Source organism: Euprymna scolopes, chromosome 26 (assembly GCF_053919585.1).
Source record: "Euprymna scolopes isolate OS-2025 chromosome 26, ASM5391958v1, whole genome shotgun sequence".
In the NCBI taxonomy this organism is placed as follows: domain Eukaryota; kingdom Metazoa; phylum Mollusca; class Cephalopoda; order Sepiida; family Sepiolidae; genus Euprymna; species Euprymna scolopes.
The window spans coordinates 95,855,991-95,878,541 of NC_136507.1; the positions used below are offsets into that span (position 1 = coordinate 95,855,991).

The 22,551-nt window shown below is 33.7% G+C and overlaps 1 protein-coding gene across 1 annotated transcript in view; it reads right to left on the bottom strand.

The window, feature by feature from the left end:
* Window positions 1-22,551, bottom strand: part of LOC145247846 (uncharacterized) — an 89,049-nt gene that overhangs the window by 34,888 nt on the left and 31,610 nt on the right. Inside the window, exons 7-11 of the mRNA XM_080109469.1 lie at window positions 14,109-14,294; window positions 10,385-10,467; window positions 9,405-9,633; window positions 6,790-6,847; window positions 4,320-4,456 (exon numbers count right to left, since the gene is read on the bottom strand). Of these exons, the coding sequence (XP_079965595.1) occupies window positions 4,320-4,456; window positions 6,790-6,847; window positions 9,405-9,633; window positions 10,385-10,467; window positions 14,109-14,294 (693 nt within the window). The remainder of the gene's footprint in view (window positions 1-4,319; window positions 4,457-6,789; window positions 6,848-9,404; window positions 9,634-10,384; window positions 10,468-14,108; window positions 14,295-22,551) is intronic.

Here is a 22,551-nt window from a genome sequence, read left to right on the forward strand (position 1 = left end):
TCACATAGGTTACCGGCAAAGCAAGTTGAGCAATACAATTCCTCAATGGTGGGGCATGTGCACCCCACCTGCTTAGTCGCGTGCCAATCTCTGACACGGGCACCGGTACTCGATACCGGAAGTGACGTCACCAGAGGAAGTGACGTTATGAGATAGTCCATTAATCCCATGGAGGCGCGTCTTTAATAATATATATATATATATATATATATATATATATATATATATATATATATATATATATATATATATATATATACTAGCATGGAGACCCAACGTCGACTGGGATTGAATGAGGATCAACGAATGTTCCACACCTCCATCAAAATTGTCATCAAAATTGGTAAAAACACTCATTCGTTAATCAAATCGATTGATTACTTGCTCTAGTCAGGAACTCTCCATGGTGCATCAAGAGGAAGCTCACATGCCTCCCCACAATGACTTCGTCCACAATACATTGTAGTCTACATTGCACCATAGAAAGCCTACTGCTGATTTATGAAATTATTTTTAGGTAATGACTTGAATTCAAGTTTAAAATGTCATAGTCAAGTATCTTGGTTTGATTGTGCTCTAAACAGAAACATTTATTTCGAACATACTCCTGTCTTATCAAAGAAACTATTGCTGATTTTATACATCAAGCTTTTTTGGTTGTGCAATGATGAAATTTCTCAGATGCAGTTATGATGTTAGGCTGTATAAAAGTGTTAACTTTTGTAAAGTATGCGGTAAACATATACGGTAGAAATGAAAAGAAAAAATTGTATGTACTGTGGAAAAATTCATAAAAGGAAAAAAAGAAAAATGCCCAGTGTTTGGAAAAACATGTTCAAAGTGTTTAAAAAGAATCACTTCAAAGATGTAAAACGAAAAATGTAGAAAGAATAGAGGATGAAAATATTCAAATTTTTAATGCAAAGAAGGATAATATACAAAAAACTGGATCAAGGAATGGAGATACAAAAATAAAAATAAAAATCAACACTTATGTTGTTGAAATGCAGATAGATACTGGCAGTGAAGTAACTATAATACCCAGAAATTTGTGGGAAAAAATGGGAAAACCGTTTTTTAAAAAAAGCAACGTACAATTATGTCAGTTTGATGGCTCGATTATAGTAATTATGGGTTACTTTGAAGGTTCAATAGAACTAAAAGAAAAATATGAAGCAGCATTATAGTTACAAATTGCTGCAAAATGCATGGACTATTGGGGAATGATGTATTAAAAATAAATTCAACGAAGTTGATCAATGAGATAGAAATGGAAAAAACAGGAAAATTTAAAAATCATGAAGCTAGCCTGAAATATAAAGAAAATGCCCCCCCCCTCCTACTACGAAGTGAGAACAGTACCAGTGCATTTATTAGCGTTAAAGTTAATAAAGGAAGGATTAACTTCAGGAGGAAGTAAATGGGCATTACCCATTGTGGTATTAAAAAAAATACGGTGACTTGAGAATTTGTGGAGATTATAAAATAGGGATAAACCGTAAAGTTTGCGCCAACTCGTACCCTATTCTGAATGTAGAAGTAGCTTTACTTGAACTTGCCGGAATGAAAGTATTTTTGAAGATAGACCTAAAATTAGCTTACCACCAAATAACCATAATTTTAAAGAAGTGATGACCATAAACACACCTATAGGCTTGTTAAGGTGGAAAAGGATGCCGTATGGCATAAAAACAGCAAGTGCAATTTTTCAAAAAGCTATTGAAAAAGTAATAGGAAATGTTGAAAATACCATCTGTTATCAAGACGATATGTGTGTTGAAGATTTAAATGAAAATGATTTAAAGAAAAAAAACTGAAAATATACTGAACCGGCTAAAAGATGCTGGCATGACAGTAAATACAAAAAAGTGTGTAACCAACAGTAATGAAATATCATTTTTGGGTTACTCAATATCAAAGGAAGGGATGAAACACTAATAGAGAAAATTCTAAAAGTGGCTACACCAAAAAATAAAAAAGAGTTGGAGTCTTTCTTGGGTTTGGTAAATTTTTATAGAAAATATGTACCAAAATATAATGAGTTGACAGAACCATTTGCAAAGTTAAGACAAAAAAATGCGGAGTTCATTTGGTTAGAACATCAGCAGAAAGCCTTTGAAAACTTAAAACATTCTGGCGAAAAAGCCAATAGTACAAATTTGTGATCCTTAAATAAATTAATATAAATAATACTCATCTCAATAATGAATTCCGATTAAAAAATAATATAAAATTGTTTTTGTTTTAAACTTTGCAGAACATGATTGAGTTTTGCAAAAAGACAGGAGAAAAAGCAATAGCATCAATGTTTGGTACATTTTTGTCCAGGAAGTCAATATCTTCAGACAGCGTGTAGTAGTAGTAGTAGTAGTAGTAGTAGGAGGAGGAGGAGGAGGAGGAGGAGGAGGAGGAGGAAAAAATCATTCCCAATGAAGGAATGGATTAGAGTTTTTTTTATTTTATTTTTTTTTATTACATTTTTCACCCCAAACAAGGCAAATTGCCACTTTGGTGTAGGGGGCTACTATCCGGGGCAACAAACTACTGGGGTACTATGTAGGGATTTGGGCAGTAAGATGTCGGTTCACGTTACACTTGAACTTCTGCACGTCAGTACTGTTGGGGAAGCAGGGACCTGGAATGGAATTCCAGAGTCTAGCGGTTCTGGGGAAGAAACTATTGGAGTAAAAAGATCTTTTACATCTAGGGATCTCTACAGTGTGGGGTGGGATTTAGCAGCCTGTCGGATTTGTCGATGGTGCTCACGTAGTGGGGGCACAAGTGATTGCAGTTCGTCAGAGCATTCACCACTAAAATACTTGTAGAAAAGGCAGAGGGATGCAACATTTCGTCGATGGAACAGAGGCTGAAGCTTAGATGCCAGTTCAAGGCCTATCAGGTTTGCGACTCTCTTTTGAACCTTGTCAAGGAGCGAGAGACTAGTAGCAGATGCACCAGCCCAGATGTGGCAGCAATACTCCATACATGGGCGAATGGTGGCCTTATAGAGGTACAGGATACTTTCGGGTGTTAGTAGTTTTCTAGCACGGTAGAGAGAGCCCACCTTTCTTGCAGCGGCCCTGGCAATGCCTTCAATGTAATTGTTCCAACTCATGTTTCCTGTGAACGTTAGGCCAAGGAGTTTGAAAGATGGACTCTCAGATAAAGAGTTGTTGGCCATTGCTATGGGTGGTAGAGAGGGTTTCTTGTAATTATTGAATGAAACTAGTTTAGTCTTGGCAGCATTGAACGCAACCAACCACTTTTGTCCCCATTCCACTACAGATTGGAGGACTTCCTCTAGTGTTTCTGCCATTTCTTTAGAAATGTGTTCATTCGTCTTCCTGTCGTGCCTGCCATAGAGTGTAGTGTCATCAGCATATATACCCATCTCAGAGGCAATTTTGTCGGGGAGGTCATTTATGAATATCAGGAACAATAGAGGTCCAAGGATGGAACCTTGGGGCACCCCCGCATTTATATCATATTGTTTAGATGTACGACCGTCGAGGACAACCTGGATTTTTCTCTTGTCCAAGAAGGATTTAATTATGTTAAGTATTCTACCAGTGATACCGTATGATCTAATTTTCCTGAGGAGACCCTCATGCCATACCCTGTCAAAAGCCTTAGATATGTCTAGAGCTACCGCTCTGCCCTCCCCCGCTTTGTCCAGTGAATGGTATATACGTTCAGAGATCACAGTTAGGATGTCTGCTGTGGAACGGGCTTGTCTAAATCCATATTGTTTGTCAGTCAGTAGTTTAGCATCTGTAAGATGATGGACTAGAGCATGGTTAATTATGGTCTCAAATATTTTGGCAAAAAGTGAGAGGAGGCTAATGGGGCGATAATTTGATGGGTCTGTCCTTTCGCCAGAATTCTTGAATACTGGTACAACAGAAGCAGTTTTCCAACAGCCCGGAAAGCAAGCTTCATTAAGGCATTTGTTGTAGAGTTTGGAGAGAACTGGAGCTACTTCGGCTGAGCACTTCTTTAATAGCACAGCTGGGATAAGATCGGGTCCACATGCTTTTGTTCATGGGTTACCAGATGTAAAACAGTTGAGGTCCAGATCACAGAAGGAGGAGAAAAAAAAACATGGTAAGAAGTGATAAAAATTGACTTCAGAAGACGAGGGATAAAGAAAGAGCCAGACAGAAATAGGTTAGTTGTTGTTGATGATGATGATGAAAAGGATTATCATTATTAGTTGTAGTAGTATTAGTATTATTATTATTAGTATTATTATTATTATTAGTAGTAGTAGTAGTAGTAGTAGTAACAAATATTCATTGCCACTGTGATCATTCGTTTACCTGCTGAGTACACCGAGGGCTTGTGGAATAGGCAAATCTCTTTTGAACAAGATTTTCAAGTAACTCTCGATGAGAATTTCCACTTCGGATGTAATGGAGGAAAATTCTTTAAAGGAATTGCAGAATTTATCTTCATCCTAAAACAGAAATCATTTCAATGCACTAAAATTAATTCAAATTCTTTAAAAAACAAAAAAGTTTTTAGCACCCGAAAGTAAATTACATTGAGAAATATGAGCAAACTAGTTTACGCTATCAGCGTTTGTCTAGAATCACCCCCCCCCCCCCATAAAAAAAATAGATAAATAAAAATCTGTGTGATGTATGTAATCATGACGGAAAGAAAATATTGTACATCAAAAATCACGTAAATTGATCAAGTAGTTTTATTTTTATAAAGAAAATCATTTTAAGCGAATTTGAGTTTTTCCAATGTCCCTCTCCCCATGTTAAGAATGGCTTTCTAAAATCTCAATTTAGAGTTATCTTTCTTCTTTCCTTCAGACTGATTTCAAGATGGCGTCGTGAGAATATTGTTGCTCATTCTACTACAAAAGTTTTTTTTTTTCATATTTACATGATTGTGTTAGAGAATGGATCAAGAGAGAGAGAGAGGGGGAGGTGTGTAAATTATATCGTAGACACGTTGACCGGAAGTGAGGATCAGCTGATCGGATTGCGTGTGAGTCACGTGATCAGGTTAGCTGAATCGTGGAGATTTGGTTTTAGACTTAGAAGAGGACGGACGGCTTTACCGTTGTCTCTTCCCCTTCACTGGGGGGATGGAGGGCGGCGGGAGCACTGACGTATGTAGAAATAGGACCTGGAAGAAGAAACCACGCAAGCCATAGATTCACTTTCCATCATTCTGCGAGACATATGGAAAGGGAAATAAACAATAAAACTAATTCATTGTGTTGGAGTGACTGAATATTCGTCTAAAACAAGTACCAGTTTCCCCTCCAAGACGAGATTATTCCAGATGGACCAACATCCAAGACGCAGAAGGTATGTTGAAAAATACATGACATGTACCACACACATACAACGGCATATGAACATATCATTTAATAGAAAGAACATCTAGATGATCACATGACATTAACACTGATTAGACGATCACACACGATCCCCTTTATGATACAACAAATATATAATATACGTCATCTCTTCTAATCCCTTATTAGAGATAACAATGCAACAATTGCATATCTAATATATGATATTCAGCATCCAAATGCAGAGTTTATGAAATCTACCCTATGAAAGCCGACTCAAGAAACTTAGCCTTCTTTCCCTTTAATGGTGATTTCATTTTACCATTAATTACCATAATTACTATTCATCCTGCGCCAGAAAAAGATCTACACAAACTCCACAAGAAACTATTTTTTTTTTATTTTACTCATGTTCACCCTTTAAAAAGAATATCGCCACTTGGACGGAAGGGGCTACTATTTGGAGCCATGTCTAGGAAAGATTAACAAGATATTTGTTCACGTTACATTTAAACTTCTGCATATCAGTACAGCCAGGGAAGCAGGCAGCAGAAAGAGAATTCCAAAGTCTAGATGTTCGAGGGAAGAAAGTATTAGAATAGAAAGCTTTCTGGCATTTAGGGACAGCAATAGTGAAGGGATAAGATCTTATTGCTAAGCGGGTTTGTACGTCAAGGGGAGTACAAGTGAAACGTGTTCATCAGAACACATTCCATTAAAATATTAAATATTATTTCAGCGTCAACTTTGATTGAGCCGGAGGAGAGGCACTTTTCAATCAGGTCCATACACCTTGGAATAGACTTCCAAGAGACGTAATAAATGCATCAACAACACAGCCATTCAATGCAAAATTGGACAGGTGCTGGGCTACTGTATCCTCTTGTTATATGCCTCATACACGAATAACGCGGATCTGGCCCGAACAAGTTGATGGCATCAAGTTGGTGCATGAGTGTCAAAAGTTAAGGCTGACAAAAACTTAATAACATGGTTTCAACCCGACAGGCGAGTGCAGCTACGAGTTCAGAGTTCATGGGTCAGCTGGTGCAACCAAGTATGGGTGGGAACGTCAAGTAGGTTAAGGGCTACCCCACATCACGCAACTCTAATATATAAGGAAGGGACACATGTAATTTTTAGCTAGAATGAGAAAACTAGTCAGAAATAGAATCAGAGTTAGAGAGTGAGAGACAGAGTCCGAGATTCAGAGGAGAGAGTCTTGCAGTTAAGATAGAGAAACAGAAAAGAAGAAAGAGATCTGAATCGAGTCAGCAATGCAGAGTCCTCTCAGGAATGAGGAAAATCCTGAATAAGGGCTGTCTACAAATAATAATAATAATAAGCAAGTTGTGTTTTAGGAGTGTGCATGAGTCTTCTGTGTGAATTTCAACCACCCTTTCCCTACATGTCAACTGAAGTACTATCGTTTTATTTTTTGCCAAATAAATTGAATTGAATTGAATACTCACCTCCATTTCCACATGAAGCATATCTGTTGTAGACATGTTTTGCAGAACATTCTCCATTCTATGCAGAAACAGCTCGAATAAGGAAGACATAAACAAATCATTGTTGTCATCCCCAAAGTATTTTCCTGGAAAAAATACAGAATTTCCATTACATCTTCAACAAAAATAACTACTGTGACGTTAGAGGACATTATCTGCCACTTGTGCACTACTGCGAAGGAACCACTTTTTTTTGGTTTTCAATTTGGACATTTGGAAAGTGCACAATGGGAGCAGACAACTCTCATTTATTCATTGCAAACAATAAAGTTTGGACTTTTTACAAAAGGTAGTTTTCTCAAAATTCACTCGTTTTAATAATGCATGTTCAAAAATATTTATAAATGTTAAAAGTTATACATTTTGATTCATTCATGGATTTCAAAAAATACAGTTTAATGATTGTATTTTATTATAGTTATGAAAATTTCAAAATTTTAATTTTGTTATGAAACTTTTTTTTTAATCCCTCTTTTGTGTTAAAAAAAAAAACTATTTTGTGTTATCATAATTTTTGTAAATCTATTTTAATTCAATAAATGTGTAACAAAAACTTTCTCAACAAAACAAACAAAAAAAATGTATTCAAAAATGTTATTATTTTGACATTCTTATGAGAAAAAATTCTCTATTTTATGTTTAAAAATTTTTTTATTTTGTGTCATTATATTTTTTTAATGTTAATTAAATGTAATTGTGTAACAAAAAGTTTCCCCCAAAAATTCAAAAGATAAAACGTATTTATTGTGAGATTTTCGATTCGGTCATGAATTGCATTTGTCTGTCCCTGCTATTTTAGATCGAAAAAGTCGTCTGAAATAGAACAAAGTCATAATTTTCACAACAAATATATTTTTAAATATTGTACCGGTATTTTATTTCCTTCATCCAGAAGAATTCTTACCATAAAGACGAAACGTTGATGGACATATAACTTGGTTTGTTCCTTTTTCATCTCTCTCTCTCTCGTTCTCTCTCTCTCACACACACACACACACACACACACACACACCCCACACACACACATATATATAACATCTCATTTCCTTTTATCCACTTTTTTTTCTAACCAAATCCTTTTTCATTCTTTGAAAAAAAAAAAAAAACACAAACTTTCCAACTGTTTTCTGAGGAATTATTTAGTAAGCTACCACTATTCAATGAAATATGTATAAGACATAGTTCATAAAAAAAAAGTTTTAGTTATGACTAATGTTTGCGCTATTAAGCAGAATCGGAAAAATCGAAAGTTTTTTGAGCATTGGAATCGGTATCAAAATCAGATTAATTTTTGTCTATTTTCCGATGCCAAAAACGATTCTTTTCAATTCTTTATTTTTTGTTTCAAACATAAGTTTCCATTGCTGGTATAATATGATATAATAATAAATATATATACATATATTTTTATTTTAAACTAAAGTCTATCGATCACTGCTACCCTCCATAAGTATATTTTTTACATTTCTGAAAATACAGGCATATATTATGGTAATCCAACAAAAAAAATAAATAAATAAAAAATAAAATAAAATAATAATAATAATAATAATAATAATAATAATAATAATAATAATAATAACAATAAACAACCCCATAGCTTAATATTAAGAGGCTTTAAAAGAATAAGAATTGATATTTGTGTCAGAACCGATAATTGTATTGGAATCAAGAATTTGGAACGGAAATTGGTAATTGTATCAGAATCAGGGAAAATGTTGGAATCGTCCCATCATTAGTTATAACAAATCAATGATAGTCTGGCTGATGATTATGACCTGTTGTATTAGCTCTATTTTATATCTTAGACTAGCAGGGCTACTCGGCATTGCCCAGGACAAAAGTATAACAATTTCTATTTAAGGATCAACAGAGATTAGACCATTCCTGTAATGATCCGGTCCTTGTTGATTTTGGGATGGGAGTTTAGATCTGTGCAGTTCTAGGAGGTCCACCCTCCCAGGCCTTGCCTTCTGTCTTTGAGAAGGGACAAGCTTATTGCTAATTGTCTGAGGTGCCCTTACTGGGGTATGCTGACGGAGCTACCCAGGCACATTTTGCAGGTCAGAATGCCCTTCTTCGAGGGTGAGGACTTCTCAATCACACTTTCTGACCTTGGTATCTAAGTTCTTGCAGTGGAAGAAAACTAAACAACTTCTATTCCCCTTTCTTTACCCCTCCTCCTCCTATACCTCTTTCTTCTTTTTCACCCAGACTTTTCCTATCTTTGGGAACACACACACACATAACTAGAATTGGCGTAAGAGAAATAACTCTGTGAAAAAAAATCAGTTACTTCTCTTTACATTAAATGACATATATACATCTTGATAATATTAAGTGATATAAATGGCTATTTGACCCCTCTCCTCCAAATAATGAATTAAAAAAAAAATATTTTATATATTATACATCTGGGTTTATGTTCAATAAAAAAGAAAAAAAACTTTGTGAGTGCTTGTTGTGTATTTTCAAATTTTAGCTGGACATACAAACATACATTTGCCATTTATATAGTTATATAATAAATTATCCAAATCAATGATAGTCAAACAGGTGATGATGACCTGTCATACTTTGAAGAAAATATCGGTGAAATAAACATACTCAAAACCAAAATATAGTTTTTTACGTCCTGCTCTATGGGAACAACTGGTGTTTCTTCATCTGGCAGGTTTTCTGGGACGATCTCTTCTAATATTGGCAACAATGGACCTTCAGGGGAACTATCTTGTGGCGTAGCATCAGAGGTTTGCCTGTGTTCTTCAGTTTTACAAGTTTCTGGTTGGATGTTCCTTGGAGGATCTGAAGGAGACAACAATAATAAAGCAACAAAACTACTAAATAATTGCAATAAAAACACAAGCACACATAACTTATGACTGATGATGCTTTATTCGGCTAACTATAACCGATCCAAACAGACAACTATCTAGAGTTATAAAAAATAGAGTTAACTACTTGACTAAAGAAAAGAATTAATTGAAGCATTCAAAATAATTAATAGAATTTCTATGATGGAAATTTCTTATTTAATATTTCTGAAAATTTACTGTTTTAACAGATTTTAAAATAATAACATTTTAATTTTATTATTTTAAAATTTGCTAAATTAATTTTAAAATTTACTATTTTAGCAGATTTTAAAATAATAAAACTATTTAAGTTTTTTTTTGTCGCTATCATCGTTTTTTGTTGTCATTATCGTCATCATCATCATCATCATCATAATAGTCATCGTCATCATTGTCGTTATCATCATCATCATCATTGTCGTCGTCATCATCATTGTCGTTATCGTCATCATCATTGTCATCATCATCAGTTTAACATCCATTTTACATGCTGGCACATGTTGGACGGTTCGTAGAAACTATCCCCCAAATCTTGCATGTGAACGTTTCTTTTCTTGCATTATTTACTTTACCAAGTCCTAAAGTTTTTGGTATTCTTTTGAGAATGAAGTTTATACCACACACACACACACACACACACACACACACACACACACACACACACACACACACACACACACACACACAATTGTACTACTTACTATTATTTTCTATCAGAATCTCATCTTCTAATTCAATCTCTTCTTTTCGAGGTAATGGAAGGTTCAAAGACGATTTCCATAATCTAAAAAAAAAAAAAGCAAAAACTCCAAATCATCCAAACATCAATTGGAAAGCTTCTTTTGCTCTTATTAGTAAGAAAAAAATCAGTAATTATGAGAACACATTAAAAGCTATTTAAGAATGAATGCCTACTAGACACTGGAGAGAACTTGAATGCCTACTAGACACTGTCCTCAAGTATCGAAGGTCTTTCTACACAGGAGTTTGTCAGGACAGGATACTTTTCTTCTACAAGTAAACGTTGATTAAATATTCAAAATTACAAAGTATTTGTGGCCCAAATAGGACTTCATCGCTATGGCTGGCCAACACCGGCTTTTACAAGGATTTGTTGTACTTTCTCCAAATGATGTTACCTCAAGTAATAGCATGAAGCTTGATACTCAACCAGACTAGATGAATTCTTGTACTGGAATCCAGTAAGACCAATAGATTACAAAAAAGATATACTACAACATATGAAAATGGTCAATTGGGGAGAGGAAAATTATGTTCTCAAATTCTTTAACTCAGTGTTTGAAAGGTAAAGAAGAACGTTACTGGAATATTTATTGTCCAATTTCTACTGTACACTCTTTTAGCCTTATCCTCGAGTGGCCTCTTGGCCTGGACAAGTGATGATGCCTATGTAAAAAAAAAAAAAATATTCGGATATTTATGGATTTCAACACTTGATTTCTGAAAACTCCGTCTGAAGTAAAGCGAAACGAAAAAGAGAGAAAAGACTACAGAGCGGTTTGTCGATTTTATACAACAAAACATTTTTTAAACAAATTTTCTGATAAAATACATAGCTGAAAGACAGATAGAGAAAGAAAGAAAGAGAGAGAGAGAGAGAGAGAGAGAGAGAAAAGGAGAGAGAGAGCATGCAAAAGAAGGAAAGTAGAGAACATTGATAAAAATGACTAATAATAATAATTATAAAATGTCGAACTCAGGAATCTTTCTGTTGAACTCGGGAATCTGCACGAAATTTCAAACAGAACCCTTTATTTAATATACAGGGGTAGCTTGTTCTCGTTGCGTCAGCTATGACCAGGTAGAAATCTTAGTAATTCGCAATTGTATTCTTTGTATCACCCGCAGTGAGGCTTGAACCTTCAACCTCCAGAAGAAAGTCACGATTGAATTTTACCGAGTACTTTAGCTGTTATACCACATATCCTTACGAGCAAAAAACACCTAATAAAAGTCGTAGGTTACATCAGCTGAAACGCTTAAGATGAAAACAGTAATCCGAATAATCCAAATTATTCCGAAATTCAGAAACATAAACTAGATGGAACACATACATCAAATCTGTTGCCAAGATTGCTGGAAAAATGGTTGGATCATTGTATTGTTCTAGTATCTCACTGCCGATGCAATCCTCTATCTGTATTAGAGCCAAATATGTCTTGAAATGGAATACTGTTGCCACATCTGAGTAAGGGTTGCTCGACATACCTTATCTTGCCTTAGTAAAGTTCAAAACCGGCTTTGAAACCAAGTAGGTGATGCCTTTTTCTCTTCCCACAACCTCTTCATCACAAAAGAAACGTTGTGAGCCTGTCTCTGCTCTTTCATTATTTTCATGGCAAGTGCTTGATGGGACTTCGATCTATCGTTCCCTCTTGCCAATCTTCCACAAAAAACACTCGACTATCTACAACCACTATCAACAATTGTCCCCCCCTCCACTCTCTACCTGTGCCTAAATCTAAACAGATGACATCAATAAAGCTTCTTTCCTAGAATTGCCTGCATATGGAACATTGTCCCATTGGCTGTTTCCCAGCTGATTAAAATATGGTAGCTTTCAAGTCTAATGTAAATAAGTTCTTGTTGAGCCGTCTCCATAAATAATCAAATTCTACCCAATCTACACCATGACGATTAATGACGATTACTAAACTACCACCTTACATTCATTAAATTTTATCCTCGATAGACCTTTGGGCCTTGATAAGCGTTGACTACCTCATATAAAAAAAAACAAACTAGAATTTAACTAAAAGCATTTAGCTTATTTGGATTATTCTGTCTACTATATATATATATATATATAGTGTAGTATAATAATTCTCTAAGTTCCAAATATCAGGCTTTCTCAGTTGGTCTTTTATTAGTTTTCAAAAGCTATCCATTGCAATATTGTTTTGTATTGTGATTAACAAGTCTGCAAAATTATGTTATTGCTGTATATTTAGTCACGTACTCATCAGATGTTTACCTTAAAATACTTATGAAAATAGCATTTTGGACAAATACGTGACTAACTTTTATTAATACAATATATATATATATATATATATATATATATATATATATATATATATATATATACTAGCAAAAGTACTCGTCGTTGACTGGGTTCAAAAACAGCCTACAGAAAATGGACTCTGATTTATTAAAGTATGATAGGTTATGAAAAGGAAGGGTTGTAAAGAGATAGCTTCGAATTTGGGGGTATCAAAACCAAAGCAAAATATGATTAAAGTAAAAATAAAATAGATAAACCCCATAATTTATTTTACCATACCTGTTCACACTGAAACACTTATCAAAATATTCTGTGGATCTATATTAAAAAACCTTGTTAAACTTTGTGAAATATTTCCATTCTATGGAGGTCAGGTGCGAACGAACACCCCATAATTTTATTATGCCATATTTCTTCAAGCTGAAACATAATTATCAAAGTATATTTACACAGATAGATATGAAAAGTCTTTATTAAAGTTTGTGCCTATTTCCATTCCATGGAGGCTAGGTGCGAACACAGACCCCACAGTTTTATTATACCATCTCTATTTAAGTTAAAACATACTTATCAAAGTATTCTCATGTACATCTATATCAAAAACACTTGTAAACGTTTTCTTTTTAATTTTTTATTTCCAAACTTTGTGGACCATGCGCGAACGCAGACCCCACAATTTTAATGAATCACCGTTCTGCCAGATCAAACATACCCATACCTATGTCTCGATACATCTTCTATAATTATATGTGATCAGTTTTTAAAATAGTCAACCATATAGGAGCCTATTCGTGACCACACACACACACACACACACACACACACACACACACACAGACATTAAGCTTTATATATATATATATATATATATATATATATATATATATATATATATATATATATATATATTGTATTAATAAAAGGTGGAATTTGCACAACTCATTCCACTGTTATATATTTTGATTTGTCTATCTGTTACACCTCTGCATTGTATAGCCTTCTATTAATTACTAGTAATCGGACGATTCCAATATTTTTCCCCATTCTGATACAATTACCAATTCCATACTAAATTCCCGATTCTGATTCTTTATAAATCTCCAAATATTTTACTATAAAGTTGTTATTTTAGCCGATTATTGGAAAAACTTAAAAAACACACTTGCTTGTGATCTATCGATTTTAGTTTTAAAATCAATAAATATTTACTGTTTTATTATTACTACCAGCAGTGGAGATTTTGTTTTAAAAAAAAAATCAAATAAAAAAGATAATTAAAGCTTTGGCATCAGAAAATAGGCAAAAAACTTTCTGATTCCAACACCCAAAAAAGTTCCGATTTTCCCGATTCTGATTAATCATCCCAACATTATTAATTATCTTTATATATATTTACTTACGTTGAAAATTGAACCAATGTCTCAATAATGTCGATAACCTTTTGCAATCTGTGTGTAAAGATGTTCAAATTACAAAGAATTCCTTCTTCATCTTGTAAGGAAATGCCGTTTACAGTTTTGAGGAAATCCGAAATGCTCGTTAGGGAAGCTCTTTGTGTTTTGGAATAAGGCGTTGGTGCAAGGGAACTGTTCAAAATAATAATAAAAAAAAAAGATGCAAATAAAGACGTATGTTCAACCCACGCCAATGAAATTATTGTAAATAAACAACTTTTTATTTATGTATGCATTTGTAAAAGAATAGATTTAGGATGTAGGACGACTCATTGAGTGAATGTGGAATTATGGTGATTGAAGACTCCAGCTAGGAATAGCTCAGACAATTATAAAGGTAGAGTGACAAGGATGACCATAGACCCCCTACCCTCTCCCCACATTTTTTTTAATAATCTTGTGTATTTGTTTTGATAAACATAATATTTTTTAAATTAATTTTTTTTTTCAGAGAAAGACTTGTGTTCAAATAAGTTTGTAATTAACCCCCCTCCCAAAAAAAAGTTTCTACTAAACCCAGAAACGATAATTAGATTTTAAACCAAATACTTGTTATCCATTTATATATATATACTAGATGTACCCGGCGTTGCCCGGTATTAAATGTAACGTAAAATTCCTATAAAAAAAAACGAAGTAAAAAAAAACGTAAAGAAACTGAGACATGTGTAAGCGAGTATCATGTTTTTTTCTAAACAGTTCATTTCTTGTAAGTAACAAAAAATATGTGAGCTGAGATTGAAACCCAAACCAAAAGACAGCGAATCACGTACGATTACAATTGGATCAACTTGACACGATCTTTAAAAAATATTTTCAAACCTAGTGAAACTGTTGACAAACAGATAAAAAATATGATGATTTCCAAATACCCATTTTTCTATTTTGACCCCTTAACAGTCCTTTTCTACCGCTGAAAACTGAGTAAAAAAATTTCCACATGTCTAAAACACTATATACAAAATTTCAAGTCTGCAGATTAAAAATTTGTTGAGTATATAGGTTCAGAAGTATCCTCCCACACACACACGTATTCTCACCTTATATATATATATAAATATATATATTGTAATTTATCAAATATATATGGCGATTAAGCTACACTGAATAGTCCAAGTTTCATCCACTCTAGGATTCTTCAGATAGTACCTAGAGTGGATGAAACGCAGAATATCCAGTGTAGCTTAATCGCCATATATATTTTATACTAACTAGCTCTACCTACGTATTGAGCACTTTAGAAGTAAATACTTAAAGTTTACGCATAAATTTATACTTTTGTATATTAATTTTATGTGAGTAAATGAAGTAGTTATATATATATATGTGTGTGTGTGTATTATATATATATACATATATATATACATATATATACACATATACATATACATATATAAATATATATATACATATATACATACATATATATACATATATACATACATATATATATACACATATATATATACATTTGTTGAGTATATAGGTTCAGAAGTATCCTCTCACACATACACACATATCCTCACCTTATATATATATATATATATACAATATTTATTATGACACTATATATACATATTTCAAGGTCGTACCATTGGTTTCGATACACCGAAAACAGTAATAATATACTGTGGAAAATCGGTATAATCTCTTCGGCGACAAAGAAAAATCTGAAACTAATGCAAAATGAACGAACATAGAAGAAACGCTAGACGAGCGTTTAAGACTCAGAATTTCATATTTAAAAAAATATCGTTTTAAAACTGACGTTAATAGATTATTATAGAAGAAAGAAAGGAAGAATGCGTGTGTGTGTGTGTGTGTGTGTGTGTGTGTGTGTGTGTGTGTGTGTGTGTGTGTGTGTGCGTGCATAGCGGGGAAGGGGGTGCGATGGGAAACTCTCTAAAAAATATAAAGGTCCTGTTAAAGCCATATTAATAAATAAAAGTAGGACAATTAACGGTAATAAATAATGAGAAAGGCATGAATATATTAATATGATTTATAAAATTTTTTAAATTATTTAAATTAATTAAATTAATTAAATTAAATAAAATAAGGATAAAGATAAATAAGGTAAATTTAATAAATAAATAAAAAATAAGAACTTTAAAAGAATTTTAAATTTTTTTAAAAAATATTAATATTTTAATTATGAGAGAATAATAGTGAATGGAGAAATTTAAGATAATTAAAATAATTAAAGGAAATTAATAAATATTAAAAGACTATACAACTATCAGATGCGAAGGTTGTGGGGGGGGAAGGGGAATAGTTTCTCTATAAAGGTTATCCTTATTATTGGGGGGGGGTTATATGGTAGAGTAAGGATATTAGGTGGTGAGAAAGGTTGAGATATGAGTAGAAGAGAGTTGGTTTGGAGATTAGAATGAGAGGTGAATGTGGAATTTAGGTGTCTATACGTGAATAGGGTGTCTTTGTGTAAATAGGGTGTGTGATAGTAAGGAGGTAAGGTGGCGAGGAATGTTGAGGTATGATTAGAAGAGAGATGGTTTGAGGTTTAGAGTGAGAGGTGAATGTGGTATTTAGGTGTCTATGTGTGAATTAGGAGTCTTTGTGTAAATGGAGTGTGAATCGGTTAAGTTATGCTGTTGTTAGGCCATTTGGCGAGGAGGAATTTTCTTTTGTGGGGACATTGTCTGAAGATTTCGTTTTTAATATTCATACAGGCTATGGATGGGTTATTGATAGCCTGATGGATCCTAAATTTTTCAGTAGTGCAAAGTGAGCAGGTCTTGGAGGTTGGGTCGTAAGATTTTTTAATATCCATGATTGACCATTTTATTTTATATGGAGTATTAGATTCTTTAAGCGACCAAATCTTGGTGGCTAAAGATGTGTCAAATTTCTTTTGGGGATATTTGAAAGTGGAGTTATGTGCATACAGCCTCTGCTTGAAGGTACCCTGAGTCATTCCAATGTAGATTTCTTCTTTACCTGGGTTATTTTCAGGAATGACTTTGGCCTGGTAAACGATAGATTTGATTGTGCAGCCTCCCCCCAGAGGACAGGTATCTCCTCCCCTGCATGAGCAGCGAGGGTTAGGGGGGTTAATAGGGATTGGGGGTTTAGATGTCAGGATAGAGCCGACTGAGGGAGAGCAGGAATAGCTAGTTTTGATGGTGTTTCTATTAAAGATTTTATGGAGTTTGTTTGTGGGTGGAAAATGCTTATCTATTAGAAGAAGGAATTGTCTACCTATATTATACCTGACGTTGAGGGAGAACGGAGGGGTGAACCAAATTATGTTCCTGGATCTGTTGGGTCTGCGCTGTCTGGTGGGTGGATTGGGCATATATGAAATATCTTCCTGGTATCCACTTTCTCGGAGCGCTCTGTTATAATATGGCGCAGCTTGTTGGAAAATCTCTCTGCTGGATGAAAGGTTGGAGATTCTTCTGCTGATGCTGGGGACAAGGTTCTTGAAAACACGAGGTGGATGGCATGATTGCGTATTAATGTACTTAAGCTGTTCAGTAGGTTTGTGGTAGGGTCTGGTAGAATTGCTGGGCAGGTCCAATGTAACATCTAAGAAATCCACACTAGTAAGGTTGGTGTCAATGGTGATATTAAACCCAAGTTCTTTAAGGAATGTGGTCAATTGTTTTCTGAACCTGTCTAGGTTTTGACCATTGCAGTTGCATGAAAGACATAAACCATCATCTCGGTATAGGCCAAATTCATGGTTGGGGAACTTGTTCTGTAGGGAGTGGAGAATAAAGAGACCTACCAGATCACAAATATCCGCACTATCAAAGGCACCCATTGGAACATCAAAGGGGTCCTCAGGATTGGATTTTTTAACCCACGTTTTGTTATCAAAGAAAAGGAGTGAATTTCTTGCGTGGAGGATAGTTTGGATTTCCAAGTCACTCATCTCCATGAAGGATTTGGCAAAGGTTAGGGAGCTGTCGAGGATTTCCCTGCTAATGGATGGATAAAAGTCAGTAATGTCAAATTGAGTAAACTTGCATTGTTCTTTATTGGGAATGGCTTTGAACCATTGGATAGATTCTTGGGTATTAGTCCAAAGTTTTAGGTTGCAATTGTTTTTAATACATTTGTTAATTTTCTTGACGATATATTTACTCGCTAGACCTATTTCACTTTTAGCAGGGTTAATCAGTCTGCAAGTAGGTCTGTCTTGAAAATGAGGTTTGTGGTCTTTCAAGGTAATGAAGGCTGTTTTTTGAGCTAGCTGATTTGCTCTGTAGTCAATTTTTAGTTTAGCTGCAATGTTTGAGGCTTCTTGGTTAATATTTGATAAGGTACGGCTTGATGCGATTTGATATTGCTTTGTGATGTTTTTTAAAGCAAGATCCTTGTATTTGTTTGTATGGATTTTATAGATATTTCTGGTTTTATCTGCAAATGTGAGAGTGTGTTCATTTGATTTAAGATTTTTTATGTCAGCGGCTAAGATTTTTTGGAAGGCAGTGTTATTTCGCATGAAACGGATTTTAGGAATTAAATCCAGTAAGTCTTTTTCAAAGGCGTCCATTTCAGGGGCTTATATATTTCGGAATAGTTTTTATTTAACATTTATATATACATTTATATATACATATATGTGCATATATATACATATATATACATATGTACATATATATACATACATATATACATATATATACATACATGTATATACATATATATATACACATGTATATATATACACACACAAATATATATATATATATATATATATATATATATATATATACACACACACAGCATAATCACGTTGACACACCGGTTCTCGTCAGATCACCAAAGTTAAGCAACGTTGAGCCTGGTTAGTACCAGATGGGTGACTATTTGGGAATTCTAGGCACTGTATATGCTCTCCGCTTATCTCGGCATTTGTTTCCAGTCGTCCTGTACATACATTCACTTCACTTGCAACTGGTATTTAACAATGTCGACTCAGAAGAGGTATGGTTGGAGATTGCGCACCTCCTGCTACAAAAAAATTAATGCGCAGGCAACCCTTCGTGGGTATCCTTAGTCTGTCAAAGACTGAAGGAGCCTGTTTTTTTTTTATATGAATACACATTCGTATTTTTATCTGTTTGTTTGTTTGTTTGTTCACAATTTTATTAATATATACAAAAGGTCCATTACTTTCCTATTTCATTTATTTCTAAATATAATATGATTCTTGCAAAATATACGATTCATTAGCATATTAGAGTAAGGAAAATCGATTTTACTAAATAGCTGTATGTTAGTTACTGTTTATAGCGAGAAAATTGTTTTAAGTATTCTATTTAAGATTTTAATTTATTTTGAATTATTCTTACCAACATCGATGTTTTTAGAAACCGGTTTAGAATTATTTCCCCTGTTGTCTTCTTTCATTTGTCTCAAACTTTAGTTTGCATGTTTGAGTGCATGTTCGTGTAAAAACTTTCATCAGCCGCATCAGACCAGGTCGAAACCGGTACTATCTGAAAGAGCGATCCCTCGGGTGCATAATACATGAGAATTAGAAAAATAAAGATTCATTCTGTGGTGGCCATTTCTTGCAATTCACATATGCGTTTATGTTTATAAACGTTCTTTTTCCAGCGTAATGGCGTCATAAGTTGTCATGGTACAGTTGGCAAAAGCGTTTGCCACTTACTTTTTTCCCTTCTTTCTCTCTTTCGCGTTTAAGGTTCGAGCTTACCTACGTAGTTAATTTTATTTATTGATTTTTTTTTTTTTTTTTGCGGTTGCACGGACACTCACTGCTATTTTTATCCAAACAAAAGTTGTTTTGATTCATTTTTGTGTGTGTGTGTGTGTGGGGGGGGGTCTGGGTTATCACCTACTTTTTCCGTTTTTTTTTCGGGGGGGGGGGCGCTTAATATCCTTGGTATAGCAGCTCTGTCCAAACAGAATTTCATGTCCACCCGGGTAACGCCGAGTATCCATGCTAATATATATATATATATATATATATATACACAGGGTGACCTAAAAAAACGGGCCCCGTTTCTTAGTGTTTTGTCCAAATGAAATGAGACTTCGGTCATAACTAGTTTATTATATTCAAAACATCACATCAAAACACTAGGGTCTTTGGCCTTTTTTTCTCCGTTCTACAGCATATGTTCTAGATGGCCTCAATTTAGCTTTTGTTTTTTTGGGGTCACACTGTATATATATATATATATATATATATATATATATATATATATATATAATCAACATTCCTGTTCCTTGTCCCAATTTAGGAAAATTTTAGTTGAAAACATATCTGTACTTGAATAATAAACAAAAACTTGAAATACAAGAAGCATTACTAATAAAAACTAAAAAAAAACTATTATCAATAAAATAAACTTTTCCAATAGTAGTAACAGCCTAAAATGTTTGTAAAGTTAAAATAATTAACCAATGTAGTGGGACAGATTGCTGAAACAATCTTTCACATACTATGTATCATTAAGTGCCCGCACGACGTAAACACCTTCGACAAACCTGACAGGCAGCTAAATCCCACCCCCACACAGTAGATATCCCTAGATGTAAAAGATCTTTCTACTCCAACTGTTTCTTCCCCAGAACCGCTAGACTCTAGAATTCCATTCCAGGTTCCTGCTTCCCTAACTGTACTGACATGCAGAAGTTCAAGTGCAACGTGAACAGACATCTTGCTGCCCAAATCCCAACATAGTGCCCCAGTAGTTGCTGCCCCTGATAGTAGCCCCCTACACCAAAGTGGCAATGTGCCTTGTTTGCGGTGAAAATGTAATAAAAAAAAAAAAAGATTCTTATGGAATATTGAGATAACCTGCCCTACTAATGAGATAAATATATGCGTTATTAAAAAAAACAACATGTATATAAATTGTTCAAAACCAGTTATATTAATATATCTCTGACGATGAATCCAGAAGGATTGTAAAATACTCAGACTTACGACAAATATGGCGATTACTTTAGCCAGTTCCTACCAGAAGTGAAGACCGTTATACGGAAGTTGGAAAGTATCAAAAACAGAAGACAAAAAACGTCTATTTTATTTATTGAAATTATATATATATATATATATATATATATATATATATATATATATATATATATATATATATATATATATATATATATATATTTACAGCCTTAATAAGCTATAATTCTGCAACATTTAAAACTTTATAATCCTCACTCCTCCAACTTTTTTTAATAATGACATCGAATCTAACACTTTATAGAAAGATCTGTTTCGTTCTGTCTAGAAAATTTCCGGTCACAGTAATACGAGCTTTCATGGACTGACTTTTTTTCCCTGCTTAGCCTGAACTTAATTACTTTAAAATTTAATCTGAAATCACTTTTTCTAATTAAGCCGATGATGAAGGTTCTCATACTGGTTTTCTCTCTTTTTACTATTAGGTCCCATTTGACTGGGGACAGACTTCTCTCTGGGATTGCACTGCTAGCAGTGTCAGAAATTTCGTGAAAATAGTGAATAATTCCACCCCATCTTTCCAAGCTTATAACTCCTCGAAAAATGTAATTCAAGCCCTAATTTTTTTTTTTCAATTAACGGAGCAAGGACCAAGGTTTTATTAAAAAAAAAAAACAAAAAAAAAACAATGTGTTTTTTTTAAAAAAAAAGGTTTTAAACTTCGGACTTTACAGGTAAATTTCTAAAAAAGCGATTTTTTTTTTTTGTTTTAAATTTGAATATATTATTTATTGACCTTTTCTCTTCAATTTGTGATATATAAAACTCCCCGATATAATTAATTAATTACTTTTTAATAGACATTTCAAAATGAGAGGCGTGAATTATTCGACCCCCTGTCTTTTCAAGCTTATAACTCCTCGAAAAATGTAATTCAAGCCCTAATTATTTTTTCAATTAAAGGAGCAAGGACCAAGGTTTCATTAAAAAAAAAAAGACAAAAAAAAGACAAAAAAAAAAAACAATGTGTTCTTATAAAATAAGGTTTTAAACTTCGGACTTTACAGGTAAATTTCTAAAAAAGCGATTTTTTTTTTGTTTTAAATTTGAATATATTATTTATTGACCCTTTCTCTTCAATTTGTGCGACATAAATTAATTATTTACTTTTTAATAGACATTTCAAAATGGGTGACACTTGGGGGGGGGCGTGAATTTAAAAAAAAACGTTTGTCTAAAATATTATATTCGGTTTATTGGAAAGAACATAAAATTTCACATTGACCCTGAAAATATCGTAAAAATAGAATCAATAGAAAAATTTTGATAGATTTTTAAAGTTTAAAAATTGAAAAATATTGAGTTCGGAAAATTCATTACTGTTTTTAAAAAAAAAAAAAAATATTTCTATTACTTTTAAAACAACTGTAATAGTTTATTTTGGAAGTATAATCCATAAAGAAAATAAAT